Raw genomic sequence first — 21,502 nt, 5'->3', positions numbered from 1 at the left:
CGATGTGGGAAAGGGCAGACGTTGACTCCCAGGTAATTAGAGTCGACAACAAAGACCATAATTAGCCTGTAACTAGGAATTATGAAAATATCATAAAAAAAAATCAGAAAAAATTGTGCAAAGAATGTAGTCTAGGGCCACCCAAGCCACAAAGATCTGGCCTCAGCCACCTGACAACAGTAGTCAATCTTTAATGACTTTTATTCTTATTTTACATTTGAGTTTTTCTCTTACATTAGAAGATTTCCCATGATTGTGCCACCATTCAGCAGCCGTCGCACATCTTCTCTTTGGGTCAGGCCTAATCTCCCTCCTGATAATCTTGGCCCATCCAAGTCGATTTCTTGTCTGCCCATTCAGATCTCTAAGTGCGATGTAATAAAAACTGAGGCACTTGTGTGTATTACTCTCCTCGGGTCTTATTTTTTTTTATTGTTTTCAAGTGCTTGGGAAAGAATTCCAATAGCCTTTGGACATGGGACAATATTATCGACTTTGAGGATAAAAAAACGTACATAGCTACCTTCTATCCTAGCCAACGTTTTAGCCATATTTTATGATCATTTTCCAATCACATCCTTACTCATAGGTATGGTTAATAAGTTAGCTGTAGCAAAAGAAGGTTTATCATCAAAAGTACATTTCAATTTATTAAAATAAATGAAAGAAAACAAAATGAAAAACTAAAGTAAACTCTTCCTGTTCAAGGTACTTTTTAAACTTCTTAATAATAAAGTTAATCAATTAGATAGCAAATCACTTTTTGTAATAATTAATTCAACACATATAGAAATAAATTGCTATAGCAATTTATGAGCTGATAAGAAGGTACTTCAGACTATAGGGAAATCACCGAGGGCACTGATAATAGGAAAAGTGAGCAAAACCCCATTTCTCCCCGCAGAGAATAAATCTTATTATAGCGTTCTTATCACATTTAAGAGACTTGTAATTGTCTTAAGTGAAAATAGGGAAATCAGTATACTTCGGACCTTGCAGCTGAGTACATCGCGAAAATATGCTGAAAACTATTTTGCTGATCGCTAGTATTGCACTTTTCCAAAGTTGCTTGGCCGAAACGCCGGAAACGTATCTTCTGAAGACTCACAGGTCAGCTTAACAAAAGCAAACAAAACAGTTTCTGTGAATTACATTTTAGTGTTTGAAAAACTAAAAAGTTTTAAAATAAAGTAAAATAAATAAGAATATGTAACTACTCTTAATATTTATCTTAAATCTTACATTAAAGCCTTCCCTCGGACTTAAATTTTATGCCAACTTTGGGCAATGGGCACCTAGGCTATACTGTCTTTGGAGATTCCATATTTATGAATGGAGTCTACAACGGAGCTGGCGGAAACAGTAAACGAGCTCGGATACCCAATTGGCTAAATGTCAGCACAGAAGTTTGTGATCGCTTTGGTTGTGCATCTAGTCATGATGTTGATGTAAATGGAACCAGCTACGAAATGGATCTACAAGATGGCTACTTCCGAGTCCTCACAACCTATAGAACCCTGGGGATTTCAGTAGAGCAGAGAACCTATCCTCACAAGTTCTACAATCGTGCCTTGGTTTATGAAGTCGTAGCTAAGAGACTTCCCAGCAGAACTTCAAGAGCCAACTGTAAGTAATCAATGAAAATATATTTTTATATTAAATATTTATTCTTATTAAAAGAATCTTATTTAAGTTTTTATAAAATAGTATCTAAGTTTTATTTAAATTTTATTTTATAGCTCCAAAGTTCCTGAAACTTACCCACTATCCCGGCAACTCTAGCGATGCCTTTGACTTTGTCGTTGTGAAAAATGGCAGCTCCTCTACTGGAGATTATCGCACACTTCGGGGTCGAACAAAGGTGGTTGAGTTTGAAAAGTTCCAACCAGATCCCCAGGAGATCTTTGTCCTATTTAGTGAATCTTTGGAGGAGCCCCTACAACTGCAGTGGCCAACCTGGCAAGATCAGTTCAGTCATAGAATTATCATAGCCATAGATAGAGAAGAGACTGTTGCACGAAAGGAACTCGAAGATGTGCTAAGTTTAAGCTCTAGTAATCTTCTCCAGAAACACACCGAATCGTGGAACAGCTTCTGGGACAATGAATTCTCTATTGAAATAACAGGTGATGCTCTGGAGCTCTCGCAGATTGTTAACGCTGGTATCTTCTATTTGGTTAGCTCTCTACCGTCAATGAAAACAAACCAGAAAAACGAACCCTTCTACGGGTTGAGTCCAACTGGTTTGGGCCGTGGAAATCTGGAGGCGGATTATCAGGGACACAACTTCTGGGATACGGAGATCTGGATGTTACCGATAGTCAGTCTTTTTGGCCTGGAATATGGAAAAGAGGTGCTGGACTATCGTAAAAGAAAATTGGATGCAGCAAAATATAATGCGAATGTGACTGGCTACAAGGGAGCTAGGTTTCCCTGGGAGAGTGCCTACACTGGGACAGAGGTCACCAATCCCTGTTGCCCCGAAGTGTCGCAGCAGGAGATTCATATATCACCAGATATAACCTTTGCCCTACAAAGGTTTTACGCCCAATCACACGATGATGAGTGGGCATGTGATACAGCTTGGCCCATAGCCGCTGAAGTTGCTGAATTTCTGGTTAGCCGTGCCACCTGCGATGACTCCCAAAATGCCTGCCATTTACTAAACGTAATGGGACCTGATGAGGATCATCCAAACGTGAATGATAATGTCTACACGAATGCCGTATCCAAAATTGCTCTTAATTTTGCAGAATGGTTGGGCAAGAATTGTAGTAATACCAGCACCGAACTCATTGCGAAATGGCGCGAGGTTAGCGATCGGTTGGTGATTCTACGAGATGAGGAGTTGGACTATCATCCCGAGTACCAGGGTTATATCCCAAACACCATAGTCAAGCAGGCGGATACAATTCTTCTCGGATATCCGTTAAGATTCGATACCAGGTGACGATTCAAATTCATGAGTTATATATTAAACAATCCAACTTGTTTCTCCTTATAGCACAACACACTCCAATGACCTTAAGTTTTACGAAAACGTAACCCGAGAATCGGGTCCTGCCATGACCTGGTCCATGTTCGCTGCGAATTATATGAGACTCTTTCAGATTAAGAAGGCCAATGAGTATTTCGAGCGCGGTTACAAAAGCTATGTTCGACCCGAGTTTAAGGTGTGGAGTGAGACTCCAGTTGGCTACGAGGGATCAGCGAACTTTCTTACCGGCATTGGTGGCTTCCTTCAAGCCTTGATCTTCGGCTATGGCGGTCTAGATTTTGGCAGAACTGACAATGACGAATTCTTGCTCTTTTTTGATATAACTATGACCCCACCAAATGTGGATGAAATCACTGTCAAATCTTTTCCATATGGGATGGCTGAGTGTACCTTCACCTTCAGAAATCGATCTTCCTTGATTGTGTTTGAAGACAGGAAGGCAGAGAAAGGTTTCCAGATGGTTCAAGGCCAGAAAAGAACTTTGCTTGGCAAAGCCTTTAACTGTAAGTATACTTTTTCATATTTTATAATTATTTTTCTTTAGCTAACTTTTTTTCATTTAGTAACTCATCGAAATGAAGATCCTCCAATTAAAATCAGCTTATTGAGATAAATCCAAAATGTATTTGAATAAATATGAAGAGAATTAGATAATTGGACCGGTTGCATACGTGGGAATTCTAAACTTAAGTATTTAGTATCCGAATTAGGAAGTATCTATTGCATTTGGTTATGGTTATATTAGTAATTGAATCGCTTGAATGTCCTCCTTCCTTTTCTACTTAAATTTGGCTATCGAGGAGCCGCTGACACCTGGTGCGTTTTTGTTGTTGCCACTAAGCACCACATAGGCGGTTTTGGTCTCCTTTTGCTTTTGCTGCAACATGGTTAGAGTTCCCAAAGGTGTATCAGTCGAGCTCATAGTCTTCATCAACTGCAAGAAATGAAATTTAGTAACTAATTGTATTCAAAAATGTCTTATTAAATAGTGATCTCACCCCATCTTGCTCCATTTTCTTCAGACGCTTCTCAATCTTATTTTTGCCCGGTCCCTTGCCGTGGAACTTATGTGACAAATACCGGAAAGCCTCTTTGAGGTTTAATATGCGGCCATTATCATCGATATAATCCAATTTGACATTGGGCTTGAAAGTCTCTTTGTCCTTGAAGTCCGTAATTGGCCCAAAGTGGAACCGATCGCGCCGGCCAACCTTGTCGTCCTCACTGAAAACACCAAGATAGTCAATTAATATGAGTATACGTCTTTAGGTTATATATACTATTACCCAGCAGCTTTATCCTCAATGGAATAGTTCTTGGCCTGCAGATGGGCCATTTTCGTATTGCTAGGGCGATTCTTTTCCTCCTTTTCTAGATATCCCTTTGAGAGAGCCAGCCGCAAAGCATTCGCTACACCTGCTCCCACATCGGGTTCCTCGTCTAAAATGGCACGGTCCTCCAGATCTTCTCCAAGATTATCCAAATCAGCGGGCTGCATAACTTCATCGGGATTTACTGAGTTCCAGGTTCCGTGACTCAAGGCAGGCTCATCGTTATGGGTGTCCATATGCTCCTCAGGTTGATCGGTCTTATCAAAGTCCATCATATCATTGGAGTCCTCGTTACGGTTGCCAGCCATTCCGTAGGTGGGAATGTCACCCAGAGTGCGGCAAAACTCTGCTGTGGCATTCAACACAATGTTGCCATCCACGCCGGTAAGAACCACACCTGAACTGTTGTCCTCAACGGGCTCGGGTTTGATCTCCCGCTGAATACTTTCGAAATCAGCGGGCAAGGGCTTCTTAATGATATTTTCTTTTTGCTTTAGCTTGCGAGCCTTAGCTAGAACGCGTTCCAAATCGTCGTCCTCTGCTTCCACCTTAATTTCAGTTTTAATATTTGCCATATCATCATCTTCGTTATCACGATAACGTCCTCCGCGACTACCAAAATTAGAAGAACCAGACGTTCCCGCCTCCACCAAAGGCTCAAGATCCTCGGCCTTTAGTTTTTGGCGAAGTTTCTTCACCTTTTTCTTTGGTTTCTTGAATCTGCAAATAAGACAGAATTTTAAAATGAAACAATTCATTAAGAGAGTATGAACATACTTGGCTAGCTCCTCTGTACTGTAAATATCCGATGCTAACTGCAGATTGGTATCCTCCAATGTTTCCAAACGCTTGCCGGCTAATTTGGTTTTAATCTCAAGGAGCTTTCGTCTATGCTCACGCTCCTCATCCATATTCTCACCAATCACGAAGTTCTTTCGCTTTTTTGGCTGACCCTCGATCTCATCATCATACTTCTCCAGCACCGAACGCTCGATGGGATTACCCAATTCATCGTATTGCTCTTCGTACACATCGTAGCCATAACTGAGCGGATTTTGCTTCTTGTTCGCCACATTTTTCTTGTAGCGCTCTTCGTCGACCATGTTGACATTGACTAGAGTATCGCCATCCTCTTCGTTTAGTACATCTTGATCTTTGAGTGTTAGGATAACTGTGCGCCCTTCTCCGAAATCATCCATATCGTGATCCACTCGCAATCCTTTTAAGTTGCTGTCACTATAAGCCCGTTGACGAGCCTTGGTTTTCTCTTTTTCTAGCATATCCGATACACCAAAAGCTTCATCCAGTTCTTCCAACTCTTTTGCCTAATGGATTCAGAATGTCGATTACAATGCAATTATATAAAATAGAGCAGAAGTAATTACCTTACGCTTGGCTTCCTCACGTTCGTTTACCACCCGCTTATTCTTGTCCACCCAACTGGATACATTGTCCGTTTCCTCGTCAGACTCTCCCAGTGTCTTAATGCGAGCCAGACGCTCCTCCAAAAAGCGCTTCTCCTTTCGTTGCTTGAGCTTGTCGCGCAGTTTTTCTGCCTGTTTTTTTTCCTTCAGGTTGTCGGCCGGCTTATGCAGAAACTCGCCCCACTCATCCTTGTACGAGGAAAGATCAGCTTCACCAGAGGGTTTTTTACTCTCGGCTTGTCTAGCGCTTCCTGCAGGCGGCGCTACCTTGCTTGGACCACTGTCCATTTCGAGTGGTTTTAGGCCCAGCTTTGCACGAAGCTTATTTGTCTCCGTAATGGACAGGACATCGCCGGCTCCGTTTTCCGGTATGGGCGAAAAGGATCGTGAGGCCTCGCGTTCTTTGGCAGCTGGTTTGCGCGATGACGGCGGGGGTGACTGGGATCGGGAGCGTTCCCGATTGCGTTCCCGTTCGCGTTCCCTGCCAGAACGCTTGCGGACATCACGTTCTCGCTCGATCTCGCGCTCTCTCCGGGATTCATATTCAGCATGCCTGGAGATTTGTGGCGGTGGAGGAGCTGAAAGCTCCCGTTCGCGTTCTCGATCCTTTTCACGTTCTTTTAGGCGCTCCTTTTCGCGCTCCTTGATGCGCTCCTTCTCTCGTTCCCGTTCGCGTTCCTCCCGCTCCCTGAGGCGCTCTTTTTCCCGCTCCCTTTCACGCTCCTTCTCCCTTTCGCGTTCCCGCTCACGTTCCCGTTCCCGTTCACGTTCCCGCTCACGTTCCCTTTCTCGTTCCCGCTCACGTTCCCGTTCACGTTCCCGCTCGCGCTCCCGATCACGTTCTCGATCCCGTTCCCGCTCCTTTTCCCTCAGTATTTCACGATCACGTCCACACTCTCGCTCACGAGTAGAGGTTTCCCTGGCATCCCTCACCTTGGATTGGTCCTGTACCGGAACCTCCACACAATCGGAACCTGCAAATAGGGAACTCCGGTTAGAACTGTCTGATTACCAGAAGGACATTCGCTTCAACCAAATCTGCTCGCCCACTCACAATCTGCTCCAGCAGTGGACCACCTGAAAAAAAGGGGGAAACGTAGAGAAACGCAACAACGAGTTTAGTACGTTAAGAAATAGAAAAGTGCAGGACCAAGGCAATTGCCGGACTATTGGCGGTCGGTTAATCAGATAATCGCTTTTCCGCCGGATCCGCCGACCCCGGCAATCACCCTTGAGCCTGGCCTGCACTTAAGTGAATACCGGGCAAACACTTACTATCAGAGTCCGACTCCTCCAGAGAGATGACCTCACTAGGCCGTTCGCGTTCTTTGTGTTTGTGATGCTTATGGCGATGCTCCTTGTGCTTTTTGTGCTTGTGGTGTCTGTGACGCGACGAGGAATCGTCTGTCAGATCTAGGGTCGCATCCTCATCTTCCGTTGTTCGACGATGGCGCTCTGTAGAACGCGACCGATGACGGTTCTTTTTGTCTTTCTTGTGCTTCTTTCCTGACGACGATGAACCCATTTTTTCTTTTATAAAAAATTAGAGAAAATTTTACAAAAAAAGCAATAAACGACGCCGGTGTGACCACAAACAGAAAAGTACTACTAGAAAATACTAAAGTAGATTACAAAATACCGCTCTCGAAATCTGCAATTCACAACCATGAACGTCAAAAGGGTTCAAACAACAGTTTTGTTATGTTAATATTAAATGAAAGTTTAACGTAATTATTTGTATATATTTTATTTTATAGTTCAGTGATAAGTGATAAGTTTCAGTGATAAGTTTCAAATAAAGTGAAAAAATATAAGAAAAAGGGAGTCAAATATTATTCCGCCATTAATCTTCTTCTTGCTATTTAACCATTCAGAACGCACTTAAAAACAAACAAGCACGCGGAGATCTCAGCATAAACAATGGAAATAACACAAGTAAGTTAAATAAAGAATTATTTAATTAAACCTATACTAACTTGTAATTCGCAGAAAGCAAAGAAATCGAAGACCTCCAAGAAGTCAAAGTCTCCGAAGGATTCGGCAGTTTCGCTTAAATTGAATGCCCTGCATCGCAAGCAAGGGGAAGTGGCCCGCGTGCTCAGTCTCAAACAGGAAATATTGTTAAAATCGGGAGTGTCCTACCTTGAATATCAGGAGATCCGAGCCGAAATTGAAAGACTCAATGGCTTAATGGAGACATTCTTACGTCGAATTGAAAAATTGAAACAAGACAAATAATTTATAAACTTATAGTTATAGTTTTAGAAAACCTATGAAATCAGTCTGAAGTGTAAACGTATATTTATTAGGTTAATTTTTGGTCATGCCAATCTTTTAATATTCAATAATAATGATAACAAATTAATATTTAACTCAAAGTCAGGAATTCATTGTTAGACAGCTATAAAGATAAAAAATTAGTGTATTAATCTCCGGTTTCACTTGTTTCTCCATACTTATATTAAAAAAAAAAGAATAACAATTCGAAATACAATGAAAAACTTAATTCAAACTACATTTTTAGTAACGCTTATATCAAGTTCTTAATTATTAATCAAAGTGATAAAATGGTTAACTAAAAAAGATGCACGATGTACGCAATAAAGTACTGTCTCCCTCAGAGTTATCAAATTTTGTGGAACTGCTTGATAGTTGTATAAAAAATTATTAGTTTGCTAAACTATTAACAAACATTGGATTCCTATTTGGTCTCAGACTTCGCAAAGGCCCTCCACATGCGGTCGAATTCTGCCTGTAACATACTCGATATCTTCTCGTCCGCTGTGATGACGCAGTTCTCCCAGTTACCTCCGAAGCCTTGACGCGTCCAGTTGACGGAGCCAGTGATCGCGATACTGTGGCATGGACGCATCCATTTGCGCTTCTTGGCCTGTCGGATCTCTTCTACGCGCTCTGCTCCATCAATTACGCAGTACTTGTTGTGCATTATATGCGTGGTGGTGGGTACGCGCACCGGTATTCCAAGTTCACTCAGGACAATGATCTGTGATCCGCAGGAGTAGACCATTTCTCCGTCACTTATGATCCGGATGTTTACGCCACGATGTAAAGCCCGCTTTAAAGCTTCCGATATAGTCATCGAAGTAAAGGTGTAAATGGCCAAGTCTATAGAATACACCGCACGGTCAAACTGCTCTACTATCTTTCCCGTATTCTTCGTTGTGCAATATTTGTTCTGGCAGTGAAACTCTAACGTTTTTGGATAGCATTCACGCAGGTGGTGCGATGCACAAATTTCGCCCAGTTCATTGAAGATGAGCACTTCGTGCACGCGGCTAGCTTTCTCCCGCTTATCCCGAAAGTACTCAACCGTCTTCCAAATCACCTCGGATACCAAGCCCATGCCAACAAAAATACTGATAGTTGATACAATAGGATGGTTTCGAATATGTTCCATAATGAATCGAAAATTCAGCATTTCGTTTCAAAAGTTCCTAGTCCTAGCGCTGCGCTTTAAACTATATAAGAGTGACCATAAAAAGCTGAATAATATCTTCAAAAACATTATCCCTATATTATAATGCGGTCACACTTGTTTTATTGTCGTTGCCATATCGCGGCCATGCGCTTGTTCATTCGAATTAAACAATCAATTTCTAGATAGTTTAAGCATTATAGCTCTCAAATGGATGATCCATCCACCACGCTCTTACCCGGAGAATCTGAAGATCTGCGGGAGGCCCGTGATACAGAATTGAAGAAGGTGCTTAAACTGAAATTGGTGCTGGATGAGCTGCGTCGCATGGATTTGGGGCCAGATCAGAGCCCGGATATCAAAAGAGTCCTCAAATTGATTTCCTTTGGGAGCTATGCGCGACTAGGAGATATCGAAGGCGGTAGCCAGAATCAAGTGCTAGGTAAAAAGTTTCTTAACCTTTCTTAAATACCATGATTACTGGTAATCTATCCCAAAGGCCTGCAGAGTGCCAACACTTTTCCGCCCTTAAGCTATACGGATCGCAAGACGGTGCGCTCAAAACTATTCGCCCAATTACGTTCCACTTTGCAGCCCATTGCCGAATTAAGCGACCGAATGCACGATGAGTTCCCAGTTGCCTTTGGCCAGGAGCCGGACTTGAGTGACGACCAAAAGGAGATCCTACGCTTGGAAGAAGAGCATCGCAGTGGACTGGAGAAACTGGTGTCGCTTTTGAGGCGCAAGTGCACCCTTCTCAAAGAAACGGCCGAACTGAAATTGGGCTCCCAGTTGGCCAACGAACTGAAATTGCAACAGGCGCAGGCGCAGCTCGTTCAGACAAAAGCGGAACTCCTGCGTTGTTTCATTGTTCATGAGGCCGCTTCCCGCACAGAAAACAGCGTCAAGGCACACAAGGAGGTAGAGGCGCACCTAGACAAGCTGCTCGCCGCCAAGAAGTAGATTAAGAAAATTAAAACTATGAAATTTTGATTTAAATATATTAGAATTGTTAGTCAAACAGGGTTGTTTCTCTAGGTTCTGTGTGCAGGATGGCAACGCCTTCGTTACATGGTATTATTTCAGTAAGGTCACTCTGGTGGAAAATAATTTACAGAAAAGAATTGGTAAAGTAAACAAAATAAGCTTTGAAAGTCAGCGGGCTCGATCAACAATGACAGAAACTAATCCTTGTGAGATGACTACCCTGAGGGATGAGCCCCTCGCGGAAGAAGAATCCGTAGCGCAATCTCCACAAGAGGCTGTCCAGAGCAATAGTTCCTCAAATGCCGGCAACCTTTTGGAACCGGAAGATGAGCACGAAGTAAATTCCGTTGATCGAGACGACTCCGCCAGTTTATTTAGCACGACTACAACCACCACAAGGAGCAAATCACCAAACACACGGAAATTAAACCGCCTATGCCGCAGGGTCAAAGCTCCAAAAATGGTTCAACCGCTATACAAGTACAGGTGTGATTCCCGTGGAGTATCAACATCTGCATAGATTTAACCCTCTGGCGCATTGCAGTTCCCATGTCAGGGAAGACCACAACCATCAGATCTTTGGGGTTCAGTTCAATCCGTTTCTGGACAGAAGTCAGCCTCAGGTCTTCGCCACCGTTGGCAAGGATCGGGTGTCCATATACGAGTGCGAGAGGAACAACGGCGGTGATGCCTGCGAAGGCATCCGACTGCTACAAGTATACGCAGATCCAGATGTAGGTGTTCAGTAATTTTTACATTTTAAATTGCGATGCCATGATTTGGAAATCCAAAAGATTTTATTTTAGAAAAATTGAATAACGAACCTTTTTTAGACCGATGAAAGTTTCTACACTTGCGCTTGGTCCTACGACTCTGTGTCTGGAGATCCTGTATTGGCCGCCGCTGGATACCGCGGCGTCATTCGCATTTTTAATCCCGTAAAGCACCAATGCAGCAAAAACTACATTGGACACGGGCATGCGGTCAATGAGCTCAAGTTTCATCCGGTTAGGCCTCAGTTACTTCTGTCCGGCAGTAAGGACCATTCGCTTCGGCTTTGGAACATCCAGTCAGACGTGTGTGTAGCTGTGTTTGGTGGTGTCGAAGGACATCGTGATGAGGTTTTGTCCGTTGACTTTGATTTGCGCGGAGATCGCATAATGTCCAGTGGAATGGATCACTCTCTAAAGCTGTGGCGCCTGGACAAACCGGATATAAAAGAAGCCATCGAGCTGAGCTCTGGGTTTAGCCCCAACAAAAACACGTCTCCATTTCCCACCATCAAAGAGCACTTTCCTGACTTCTCTACAAGAGATATACACAGAAACTATGTGGATTGCGTTCAGTGGTTCGGAGACTTTGTCTTCTCTAAGTCCTGCGAAAATTCAATTGTTTGCTGGAAGCCAGGTAAACTTTCAGCTCCTTGGCATGAGATCAAGCCCCAGGAATCGGCTACCACTGTTCTGCATCACTTCGACTATAAGATGTGCGAAATTTGGTTTGTGCGCTTCGCATTTAACGCCTGGCAAAAGATTTTGGCTTTAGGAAACCAACAGGGTACCACATTCGTCTGGGAATTGGACTGCAACGATCCGAATTTGACCAAATGCAGCCAGCTTGTTCACCCCAAGAGCACCTCCACCATCCGGCAGACTTCATTCTCTAAAGATGGTTCCATTTTGGTTTGCGTTTGTGATGACAGCACTGTGTGGAGATGGGATCGAGTCAATTAGAATACTTATCAGCTATCATAACATAGTACGGTTACCTTTGAGAGGAATTAGAAATTAGAAATCTTAAAATATGACGCAGATCTTGAGTTTTGAGAATTCACTTTAAAATATGTATTTTATATTATATATAATTTTACCTCCTTGTGGTATACATAAAACAATAGCTATAATGAATTATTTATTTATTTTAACATTTGACAATATGTTAAAGCCATTTCTCTTTAATTTATTAAAGCAAAAAGAAATATCTTTAAAGTCTGTAAATGGTTTTTGAAACGAATTTAATATTTCTTTTTTACATATTGGATTGTAAAAGAATTTCTTAAATTAAACAATTTCTTATTTGTAAACTACGGCCAAAACCAACGATTTTAAATTTTAAAATTAAGAAACCGACATTTTATGTTATTGTCTAAACGGTCACATTAATCAGCTGCTTAGTTTGTTTTCATAGCAAGAAGTTGTACCATAGTCTTTATAATCCTTGTTGACGATTCATAATCGTAAAATGTTGACCGATCGAGTGCTTACCACCAAGGAAGCTCTGGTGGTGGCCCTAGGCGACAACTGGGAGCGCTACAGGTCCAACATGAAGAACTGGTTCCGCAGCCGTTGGTCCAAAGAAGAATTCGATGCCGAGTCACGAAAAATCCTTTCGCCGGACAAATTACACCTTCATAACCAGTTCCTGCTTGCCCTGCTTAACAAGATCGATGCCTTCGCACCCATTGATAATCCGCCAGCTGTCCAAACCAGCAGCAGCGGGAACCGAAGCGGCAAGCGGCGCAAGAGGAGCTCCCGAACCTTCGCAGAGCGCCTGAATTTCGAACTTTCCGAGGTCCTTGACTTTATGAGCGAAGACAACATGCAGGTAATCCGGCCCCCGCCCTCGATCGGTGGTTTGTCCGAACAGCAGCCAATGCAGCAGCAGCTTCAGTCACAGCGCTACTGCGCCCAGGAGCTCTTTCTTCCCGACGCGGGTTTTATAATGGGTCGCTTTTTAATCGGAGCCTGGGAAATCGGTCTTGTCTCCGTGGACGACAACGTCGCCGAGTATGTAGCCATGGCTGTGCAGGTCCTGCTTAAGGATCTGCTATCTGCTATTATAAAGAAAAGAAAGCATTACAAGACCAGCGGCGAGGGAAACTTCTACTACGACGTGGGTGCTCCGCTGCGGGATCCTTCACTGCGAAACACTGTCACCCGTCAGAAAGTGGACGACACGCCCCTTGAACTGGACAAGGAGCTGAATACGGCCAACTTCATGCGTCGACAAAATGACGACGTGACCTTCCTATCTGCCTGTGAGGAAGTGTAAGCATTTCGAATTTTTACATTTGTTATTTGTTATAGTTCTGCGATAATAATCCTTAACTGTCTTACTATTTTTTTACAGCATTCCCAGCGAACGCACAGTGATCACCCTCAAGGACTGCCAGTTGGCATTTCGCGATCGCAATCTAATCGGCTCCCATGCCGTTTACTCCATCAACATGGAACGACTTAACATGATGATGCATTAGTTTATTAGATTTACTTATATATTTAAAATCAGCCCTATGTAGAGTTCTATACATTATACTCTAGTTTAAATCAGCAAAGTTCCCGTGGCGGTGGTTTGAAGGGCAAAGCACCTGGTAAAAAGTGATCCGCCTTAAAGGCTTCAATCTCCTGTTCGTTGAGATCTTCGATGCGACTGTAAATGGAGGATTGAACTTCGTTGGACACCTGAGCTTGTTGTTGTTGTTGGAACAATTGTTCTTGTTGCTGCTGTTGTTGTTGTTGCTGTTGCATTATTTGTTGTTGCTGCTGCTGCTGCTGCAACATATCCTGTGGATTTGGAAATCCAGTTGCTGCTGCCTGGGCAAAAAAACCAGTGGGAGGTTGCTGCTGTTGCTGTTGCGCCGCTTGGGCAAAGATTCCTCCCATATTAGAATTGGCTGCTTGGCCGAATATCCCTGCCGGTTGCGGTTGCTGCTGCTGGAAGCCACCGAAAGGGTTGGGATTGACTGGCTGAGCTTGCACCTGAACTTGTGCCTGTGCGAAAATGTTGCCCCCTTGAAAAGCTTGAACTGCAGGCTGTTGCTGTTGAGGTTGACCAAAGACACTTGTTGCTCCGGCCGCCATCGTTGCTCCGCCAAACATGCTATTGCCTTGATTGTTATTTGCCATTGCACCACCGAAAATACTGTTGGTGGTGCTGACTTGGCTTGTGGCATTACCGAATATGTTTCCCGCACTGAGTGTGGGCTTGCCAAAGATGGATACAGAAGGATTGGCGGCCGGAGCAGCAAAAAGGATTATTGGGTTGCTGCGGTGCTGCGGACACATTCCCACCCTCTGGCGCCTCGTGGATTTTGATCATCATGTCCACAATCTGCGGAGCCATTTGTAACATGGTCTTCATTTTATTGGTTGCCTCCAACACCTCTCGATTGAACTGTTGCGCGAATTGATCAAACTGGTTCTGTCGCTTGGCCTCATAGCACAGGAAACGGACCTCCTCGAAAGATTGATCCTCGATAAAGTTAGGGAAATTAGCCTTATCCTTAAAGGGTCCATAGGCAGAGAAAGGCCACATCTTGCCATTGAGGCTGGATTCCATGTCAGCTTTAAGATACTGTCTAAAGAATATGTTAGTAATATACAAATACAAATTTCTTAAAAAGGTTTAACCACTATGTCCTTACTTGACATCAAAGTGCTCATTGTGGCATTTCGCGCCATAGCGGCAGGAACCTTGTTGGAAGAACCGACAAACAACCATATTTAAATAGACCTATATAAGTATATCTTTTACAAATTATTCTTTACAGAGCTTCAAAAACAACAAGCGAAAAGTAATATTTTGAAATACCAGAAGTTGGTATAAAGTATTTTGAAAAATATTTTTAAAAAATACTGTGTATATGGACAACGAATTTCATAAATATTCAAAATTAAGTGAAATTAAACCATACTTTTCAGAAATTTATAAAGTTAAAGTTTTTAGAGTTAGATTATGTGTTTTATTTATATAGGGGATTTTAAAATTGTTTTTGCTGGGATAGGCAAAGCAACTAGGTTTGGTATTTCATAAGAATATTGTCGAGAATCCGTTGGTATATTTTGTCCGGCAAATTGCGGTCCCACTGATTGTGAAATCCACTTTGATAACGAATTTTAACACCAGAATTTCTAGGATTCCATCACAATGCAGAAAGTATTGGGACGAATCCAGGCGCAGGTCCTCCGCTCCCGGGCCACAAATGCAGTGGCCACAGTCGTGAGGCATGAGGCCACATCCTCCAGAACAGCCGCGAAACCGGCTGCCACATCTAAAGGTAAGTGGATCTTCAATATTACAACATTATCCCAAATGAATCCAAAATACCCACAGAATTCCGTGAGAGACAGGTGCGATTCAACATCAAGAACGAACAGACCGAGGGTAGACCCCTTTACCTGGATGCCCAGGCCACCACGCCAATGGATCCACGTGTGCTGGACGCCATGCTTCCCTACCTGACAAACTACTACGGGAACCCCCACTCCCGGACCCACGCCTACGGCTGGGAAACGGAGCAGGCAGTGGAAAAGGCGCGCGAGCAGGTTGCTACTTTGATCGGCGCCGATCCCAAAGAGATCATCTTCACATCCGGCGCAACCGAGTCGAATAATATATCCGTAAAGGGGGTTGCCAGGTTCTACGGCACGAAAAAGAGGCACGTGATCACAACCCAAACGGAGCACAAGTGCGTCCTGGACTCGTGCCGTGCATTAGAAAACGAAGGTTTCAAAGTCACCTACTTGCCTGTATTGGCCAATGGACTTATTGACCTCCAGCAGCTGGAAGAGACCATCACACCCGAGACTTCATTGGTGTCCATCATGACGGTGAACAACGAGATCGGTGTCAAGCAGCCCATAGATAAGATAGGCAAACTGTGCCGCTCCCGTCGTGTATTCTTTCATACGGACGCCGCTCAGGCAGTGGGCAAAATCCCGCTGGACGTGAATGCCATGAACATTGATCTAATGTCCATATCGGGACACAAGATCTACGGGCCGAAGGGTGTCGGTGCTCTCTACGTGCGTCGCAGGCCCAGAGTTCGTCTGGAACCCATCCAAAGCGGCGGCGGCCAAGAGCGTGGGTTGAGAAGCGGCACGGTTCCAGCCCCGCTGGCCGTGGGATTGGGAGCTGCTGCCGAGCTTGCTCTTCATGAGATGGATTACGACAAAAAGTGGGTTGACTTCCTCTCCAATCGCCTGCTGGACAGGATTTCGAGTGCCTTGCCGCATGTTATCAGGAATGGCGATGCAAAAGCCACCTATAATGGCTGCCTGAACCTATCCTTTGCATACGTTGAGGGTGAGTCCCTGCTGATGGCCCTCAAGGATGTTGCCCTGAGCAGCGGATCTGCCTGTACTTCCGCCTCGCTGGAGCCATCGTACGTTCTGCGAGCGATCGGCACCGACGAGGATTTGGCTCACAGCTCGATACGCTTCGGTATTGGCCGCTTCACCACTATCGAGGAGGTGGACTACACCGCCGACAAGTGCATCAAGCATGTGGAACGACTGCGGGAGATGTCCCCACTGTGGGAGATGGTTCAGGAAGGCATCGACCTAAAGACCATCCAGTGGTCGCAGCACTAATATACTAATATTTAAGCCGTTACTGTTACCCCACACTTCGAAAGCAAAGGGAAAAATAAATTAGTTGAAAGAGTATCTAGGTTTATTTGTACACGAAACCACTTAAAACTAAGCTTAGTCCGAATGAATGAGCTTGTGTAAGAGGTGAGGCAAGGCAGACCCCAAAAAGCGAAAACGGCTCCAAAGTGCGACGGCCGAAGATATGCAAATGATGCAATAATTTGCATTCGTCGCTGGTCAAGGTTCAGTTGGCCTTCTTTTGTTGTGCTCCGCTTGCTCCTCCACCCAGGATCTTGCGACGCTGAGCAAACATGTGCAGATACAGCTGTGGGAAGATGGGGATGTAGCCCAGCATGACAATCCACAGGAATCCGAAGTAGGAGAAGGTAGCGTTCCACTTGTTGGGCATTACAACGCTCCAAACACTGTTCTCGCGGGCGTAGCTTTGGGCCCACCAGAAGCACAGCAGCTCCCCGGTCACGCCAATGGGATAGAGAACAATGAAGGTGGTGTATCTCAGGAACACCACGAAATGGGGTACCACCTTGACGATGTTAAGGGCGTAGTACCCATAACGGATGATCTCGGTGATGGCCCAGGCCAGCAGGGCGATAGGAAGACCAGGGGATACTTTTCCAGTGGGAGTGGCCATCACAACACCAACGACCACCATCATGCGGCTAAACACCTGGAATCCGGTGACCACTGGATTAGACTTGACTAGACCAAAGGACGCATTAAGGATTTCCACGAACGCTGCGTTTTGGAATATGATCACGGCCAGCCGCGTGTAGTCCCACAACGTGACCTTTGCCCGGTATTCGGGAGTTTCCAACAGGTAATAGTTGACCAGCAACCACAGGATGTAGCTCCATCCGACCACCTGACCGGCGTTGTAAGCAAACAGGTAGAGCTTGGTGACCAACGATGGTTCCTTGGAGGCTCCGGATTTACTAGACTTAACTGCCTTTGCTGACATTTTGGAGCTGCTGAACTTTCACCTCTACGATCGCCGCTGGTTAACTAATCAGTCGTTAAACTTATCGCTGTGTCGCGCGATTATTCCGAAGTCGCTTTCACCTGATTGGGTCAGTATGACCGCAGTGCGAACATCTAAATTATCCCAAAATTGATAATTAAATTGAATAAAACCGACATTTTATGCCCTCTCTTTTTGAATATATATAAATTGGTAAATAAATGTAATCCATAAAACGTAAACATTGATGTATAGACATAATATTAAAAAATTTTATATTTTGTTTTTTCAATACTATTTAATAAAGATAAATATTAGGAAGTCAATGATGCTTTACATTTGACCTGTTTTATGCGATCTGGTGGAGGATAAGAAAACAAGATTTGGTCACACAATAGGGCTCATCGAACAGCTTTTCGTTGGTGGGGATGTGGTTCCCCGTTTCGGAGCCTGTCCGGAGAGCAACCCACCTTTACCCTTTAAGTTTAAGCTTATTATTAAAAACGTTAATATATGTTTTTAATGTCTCAAGGTTATCTACTATTAAGAGCACTACAGTAAAGTTAAACAAAAATTTGAGACAATAATATCTTTTTATCACATTCACTGATAAACTTACTTTTTCATTACGGTTTTAGGTACATAAACATAAACATACAATTTATTAACTGTATTACAAGGAGCGGTTTATCACGGCCATACCCATTGCTCACACTGCACCTACTTTGAGTTTTCAGTACAATTTTCCATAATCCTGCCCATTGTTGACGCCAGCTGATGTTTTTCAGCGAGCGACGGCCGGTTTATGCGATGAGCCAGCATGCCGGCTAGTTTTCCTGATCGCCTGGTGGAAACCGAACCGAAAACCGAACGTGTCTGAAAAAGTCCGCCACCACCACGGGCCGGTGCACCCCACCTGCCAAATCGCGTGTGGTGGGGCGATGCGATTACGTTCCCCAGCCGTGAAGCGAATGGCTTGTCGCCGTTGTCGAATTTCGTTGTGAATCGCAATCGGAATTGGAACTTTTGTTCCGAAAGCATTGCCATCGCCGGCACGTGCTGTCTGCTGCTATTTTCTGTATGTGGGCGGAGGCCCGCAACCACGCCTACCGTGCAAATTAATTTGCTGCCACTGCCTGCCGTTGCTATTGCTGTTGCTGCCCATTTAACGCAAATTACTAACTACTCCCCTAAAAAGCCGACGCCTTATCAACTTGCTCGCCTTATCAGCAATCGCTGGCCCGGACTCGTTGGACGGGCGGAGCGGCAATTCCGACAGAGCAGCGCCCACAAAGGCCGATTGGACAAAATTGGAAAAACGAGAACCCCGCCAAAAGTGAATTCCCTCTTTTTCACCAGGCGCCCAGAACGAGCAGCGCAACGAAATGGCTGGGAATTCGAGCAGGGCGACTTTTGTTCGAGTGTGAGCGAGACAACAGTAGTGTCGCAATGGCAGGGGTTTTCAATGTGACTGGTCGCCGGTGTGTGCGTTTGTATGTGTGGGCAAAGAAATTGCCCAAGCTGACAAATTGCGGCAGTTTAAGGCCAAAACTAGTGATTATTGAAACTCTTTAAGCTGAGCAAACAACTGTGCTATCTCTCTCTTTCGTTCTGGAGTACTAATTTCATTTTTAGTTCTGGAACAAGGGCAATCAAATCAAAGTGACTGGTTCAATGGTCATCTAACAGAGGGCGCCACATACATATGTACTTAAATACAGAAATACAAAAAAGAAACCCCAGGGCAAAAGGCAAAGAAAACCCAATGCTACACGCCCACAAATGCGAGCCCTGCGCCCCTCTTGCCATCTCGCTCTCGTTTCTACTGTGCAACAGCAAAGCGGAGAAAAAGAAAAACACCGAAAACATTGTTTGTTTGAAGCACAAACCGCAATTTCTAATGCAAACACTCGCCCCTGCAATAGCTCGAACATTTTGCTCAATTTTGAGCAGTCATTTTGTTTGCTCACATCACAGGCCAACAGAAAACGGAAAATTGCCCCCAAACGATGCCGGTTGTTCTACGACTATAAACTATGTACATGTCTATGGCATACGGTTGGTATGGTGTGGTATGACATAGTATGGTATGGTATTCGCGATAAGATGGCGGGCGCGGGACTAGAAAAACTGCATGATGGCGGCAGATGACGACATGGACAGCGGGCCATGTAGAGCGCCGTCGGCGGAAGTTGCGAGCGCCCACTCCGGCCGGACATTTTGTTTTGTGCCCGTCATTTTGCTTATTGCACAAATTTCTACTGGGCCAGCAGCAAAATCTGCAACAGCATACGTTTGGCAGCGTTAAGCGCCAAAACTATCGCCTAACACCGCCGATTAACTAACTAACAGCCAAGGCAAAGAAGCGGACTAAAAGCGGCCATTATTGTGGGCGTTCAACGTTTTCCCACATGAATCATAACAGGCAAGCAGCAGCAGCTAGACACAAAAGAGCGTCTCCCCATCTAAAAAAAAGTATTTATGTATGTATCAGCAAAAAACAAAAAACAAGAGCCAACTATTCGCCTCGCGTGTGAGTGGCCCCAAGGAAAAAGAAGAAGCATCTGACGGGAAACCAGTTTGCCTGCGTGTGTATGTTGGCGCTGCTCCAAGAGTCCGCCGGCAATTCTGCCTGCGATGGTCACTTGACCAGTGTGTGGTCAGCTTTTGATGTTTGCCTTGGCTTTTTTTACAGCTAGCAACCCTACTGCTCCAATCGGGAGCTGCTTAACAGGCGCAAATTAAGTGCGCGACAAATTAAATTGACGTGCCATAGTTTTATAAGTTTAGTTTATTTATTTAGTTTTTTTGATTAAAATTGTACTATAAATATAGATTTACTATTATAGTAACTTTAAAAAGATACAACTAATTATATTTCGTTATATATATGTAGTATATTAAACTAAAAGTGTGAGAAATATGTTAGAAGTGTTTTAATAAGATTTACACCCAAAAATAAATGGATTTTAAGTTTCAATTTTAAAATTCCAATTGAATAATATTTTCTTAAAAATCAAACATAAATAACTCTTGTGACCTCCATCTTGCCTTGAACTTGGACAGCTCGCGGCTGTGAGCCATGAGAACAGCCTTGAACTGAATACGCTCCAAGCAAAGGTCCAGTTACAATGACCATGAAAATGGTGTCGACGCTCTAAATTACTTCATTCCTGGCATTTTTGGACGAGTGCCAAGTTCAGTTGACGTTATGGAGAAGCCCCTTTCCCTGGAGAGCCACTCAATTGCCCATCCAGAGCAAACCCATTCCCCTTTGGAGAGCCACTGGCCAGTCGACTTGCAGACCACGCCCTGACCAAGCACAAATGGGAACTTGGGGAAAATCGAGTGGATGTGATTTGCGCCGCTGCCGGCAATGACGCCAATGCGGGTCGTCGTTCACTTGTTGCTTGATCGTGCGCGCCTGTTACCGAAACTGGATTTTGGGGCCTGACTGACCGCACTATCGAGTGCCGGGACGGACAAGCGAGGCGTTGACACTTGCCAATGTACCAATCAACCATCGAACCGCTGGGAGCTGAACCGCACCATTGCACCACCGACCGCGTCAGCCACACCCATTTGGGTGGGTTGACTGTGGTTAGTTACCGCTATGTGGTGGCAATTAGCGAATAACCTTAACCTTAGCTTCCAAAAAAGCTCAAATCAAAACCTGTGCTATGAGGCGCCCAAAACGGTTTAGTTGGTGGCCGGGCCACCCGAAAAACAAACCGTTGAGGAAAATCCGGCGAGAGTTCATTTAACCCGCCACGCATCGAGTGAATATTTCCGCCTCCCCAACCCGATACCAAAATACAACCAACCGAACGAACGGTCTTAAAACACGGAGAACTTGTTTCGCCGCATCTCAATGCCACTTGGAGATTATATGAGCTGCTTATGTCATCGACAGTCGAGCAAACGATACCCCCAACCAACCAACCAGCAAACCAACAACAGCAAGCAGTTTGCCAAA

The 21,502-nt window shown here is 44.4% G+C and overlaps 10 protein-coding genes across 10 annotated transcripts; 6 read left to right on the top strand and 4 right to left on the bottom strand.

The window, feature by feature from the left end:
• Positions 1–973: 973 nt before the first annotated feature.
• On the top strand, positions 974–3,652 carry LOC108104088 (protein-glucosylgalactosylhydroxylysine glucosidase). The gene is made up of 5 exons (XM_017209983.2): positions 974–1,110; positions 1,250–1,626; positions 1,740–2,946; positions 3,005–3,501; positions 3,562–3,652. The coding sequence occupies exons 1-5, from the start codon at positions 1,019–1,021 to the stop codon at positions 3,609–3,611; spliced, it is 2,223 nt and encodes a 740-aa protein (XP_017065472.2). The 5' UTR covers positions 974–1,018; the 3' UTR covers positions 3,612–3,652.
• On the bottom strand, positions 3,606–7,371 carry LOC108104086 (U4/U6.U5 tri-snRNP-associated protein 1). The gene is made up of 6 exons (XM_017209982.2): positions 7,029–7,371; positions 5,715–6,727; positions 5,107–5,654; positions 4,285–5,049; positions 3,997–4,222; positions 3,606–3,932 (listed from the first exon to the last, which is right to left on the bottom strand). The coding sequence occupies exons 1-6, from the start codon at positions 7,276–7,278 to the stop codon at positions 3,777–3,779; spliced, it is 2,958 nt and encodes a 985-aa protein (XP_017065471.2). The 5' UTR covers positions 7,279–7,371; the 3' UTR covers positions 3,606–3,776.
• A 58-nt stretch (positions 7,372–7,429) lies between these two features.
• LOC108104092 lies at positions 7,430–8,259 on the top strand. Its single transcript, XM_017209988.2, has 2 exons — positions 7,430–7,688; positions 7,743–8,259. Exons 1-2 carry the CDS (start codon positions 7,674–7,676, stop codon positions 7,989–7,991), a joined length of 264 nt encoding a protein of 87 aa, XP_017065477.1. The 5' UTR covers positions 7,430–7,673; the 3' UTR covers positions 7,992–8,259.
• LOC108104090 (mitochondrial cardiolipin hydrolase) lies at positions 8,059–9,254 on the bottom strand. Its single transcript, XM_017209985.2, has one exon. The coding sequence runs from the start codon at positions 9,190–9,192 to the stop codon at positions 8,455–8,457; it is 738 nt and encodes a 245-aa protein (XP_017065474.1). The 5' UTR covers positions 9,193–9,254; the 3' UTR covers positions 8,059–8,454.
• A 57-nt stretch (positions 9,255–9,311) lies between these two features.
• Positions 9,312–10,210, top strand: LOC108104091 (augmin complex subunit dgt2). Its single transcript, XM_017209987.2, has 2 exons — positions 9,312–9,631; positions 9,689–10,210. The coding sequence occupies exons 1-2, from the start codon at positions 9,400–9,402 to the stop codon at positions 10,150–10,152; spliced, it is 696 nt and encodes a 231-aa protein (XP_017065476.1). The 5' UTR covers positions 9,312–9,399; the 3' UTR covers positions 10,153–10,210.
• A 14-nt stretch (positions 10,211–10,224) lies between these two features.
• On the top strand, positions 10,225–12,158 carry LOC108104089 (polycomb protein esc). Its single transcript, XM_017209984.2, has 3 exons — positions 10,225–10,662; positions 10,721–10,910; positions 11,010–12,158. Exons 1-3 carry the CDS (start codon positions 10,364–10,366, stop codon positions 11,907–11,909), a joined length of 1,389 nt encoding a protein of 462 aa, XP_017065473.1. The 5' UTR covers positions 10,225–10,363; the 3' UTR covers positions 11,910–12,158.
• A 182-nt stretch (positions 12,159–12,340) lies between these two features.
• LOC108104113 (transcriptional adapter 1) lies at positions 12,341–13,510 on the top strand. The gene is made up of 2 exons (XM_017210013.2): positions 12,341–13,223; positions 13,306–13,510. The coding sequence occupies exons 1-2, from the start codon at positions 12,418–12,420 to the stop codon at positions 13,430–13,432; spliced, it is 933 nt and encodes a 310-aa protein (XP_017065502.1). The 5' UTR covers positions 12,341–12,417; the 3' UTR covers positions 13,433–13,510.
• LOC108104112 (ras-interacting protein RIP3-like) lies at positions 13,419–14,930 on the bottom strand. Its single transcript, XM_017210012.2, is given in 3 exon segments — positions 13,419–14,202; positions 14,204–14,533; positions 14,600–14,930. Coding segments are annotated over 3 exon segments (1,107 nt in total). The 5' UTR covers positions 14,677–14,930; the 3' UTR covers positions 13,419–13,502.
• A 73-nt stretch (positions 14,931–15,003) lies between these two features.
• LOC108104111 (cysteine desulfurase, mitochondrial) lies at positions 15,004–16,622 on the top strand. Its single transcript, XM_017210011.2, has 2 exons — positions 15,004–15,232; positions 15,289–16,622. The coding sequence occupies exons 1-2, from the start codon at positions 15,103–15,105 to the stop codon at positions 16,545–16,547; spliced, it is 1,389 nt and encodes a 462-aa protein (XP_017065500.2). The 5' UTR covers positions 15,004–15,102; the 3' UTR covers positions 16,548–16,622.
• On the bottom strand, positions 16,608–17,646 carry LOC108104114 (very-long-chain (3R)-3-hydroxyacyl-CoA dehydratase hpo-8). Its single transcript, XM_017210014.2, has one exon. The coding sequence runs from the start codon at positions 17,524–17,526 to the stop codon at positions 16,792–16,794; it is 735 nt and encodes a 244-aa protein (XP_017065503.1). The 5' UTR covers positions 17,527–17,646; the 3' UTR covers positions 16,608–16,791.
• Positions 17,647–21,502: the final 3,856 nt, after the last annotated feature.

This window comes from Drosophila eugracilis, unplaced genomic scaffold, assembly GCF_018153835.1.
Source record: "Drosophila eugracilis isolate 14026-0451.02 unplaced genomic scaffold, ASM1815383v1 contig_445, whole genome shotgun sequence".
NCBI lineage: Eukaryota > Metazoa > Arthropoda > Insecta > Diptera > Drosophilidae > Drosophila > Drosophila eugracilis.
This window is presented reverse-complemented; position numbering and strand designations above follow the sequence as displayed.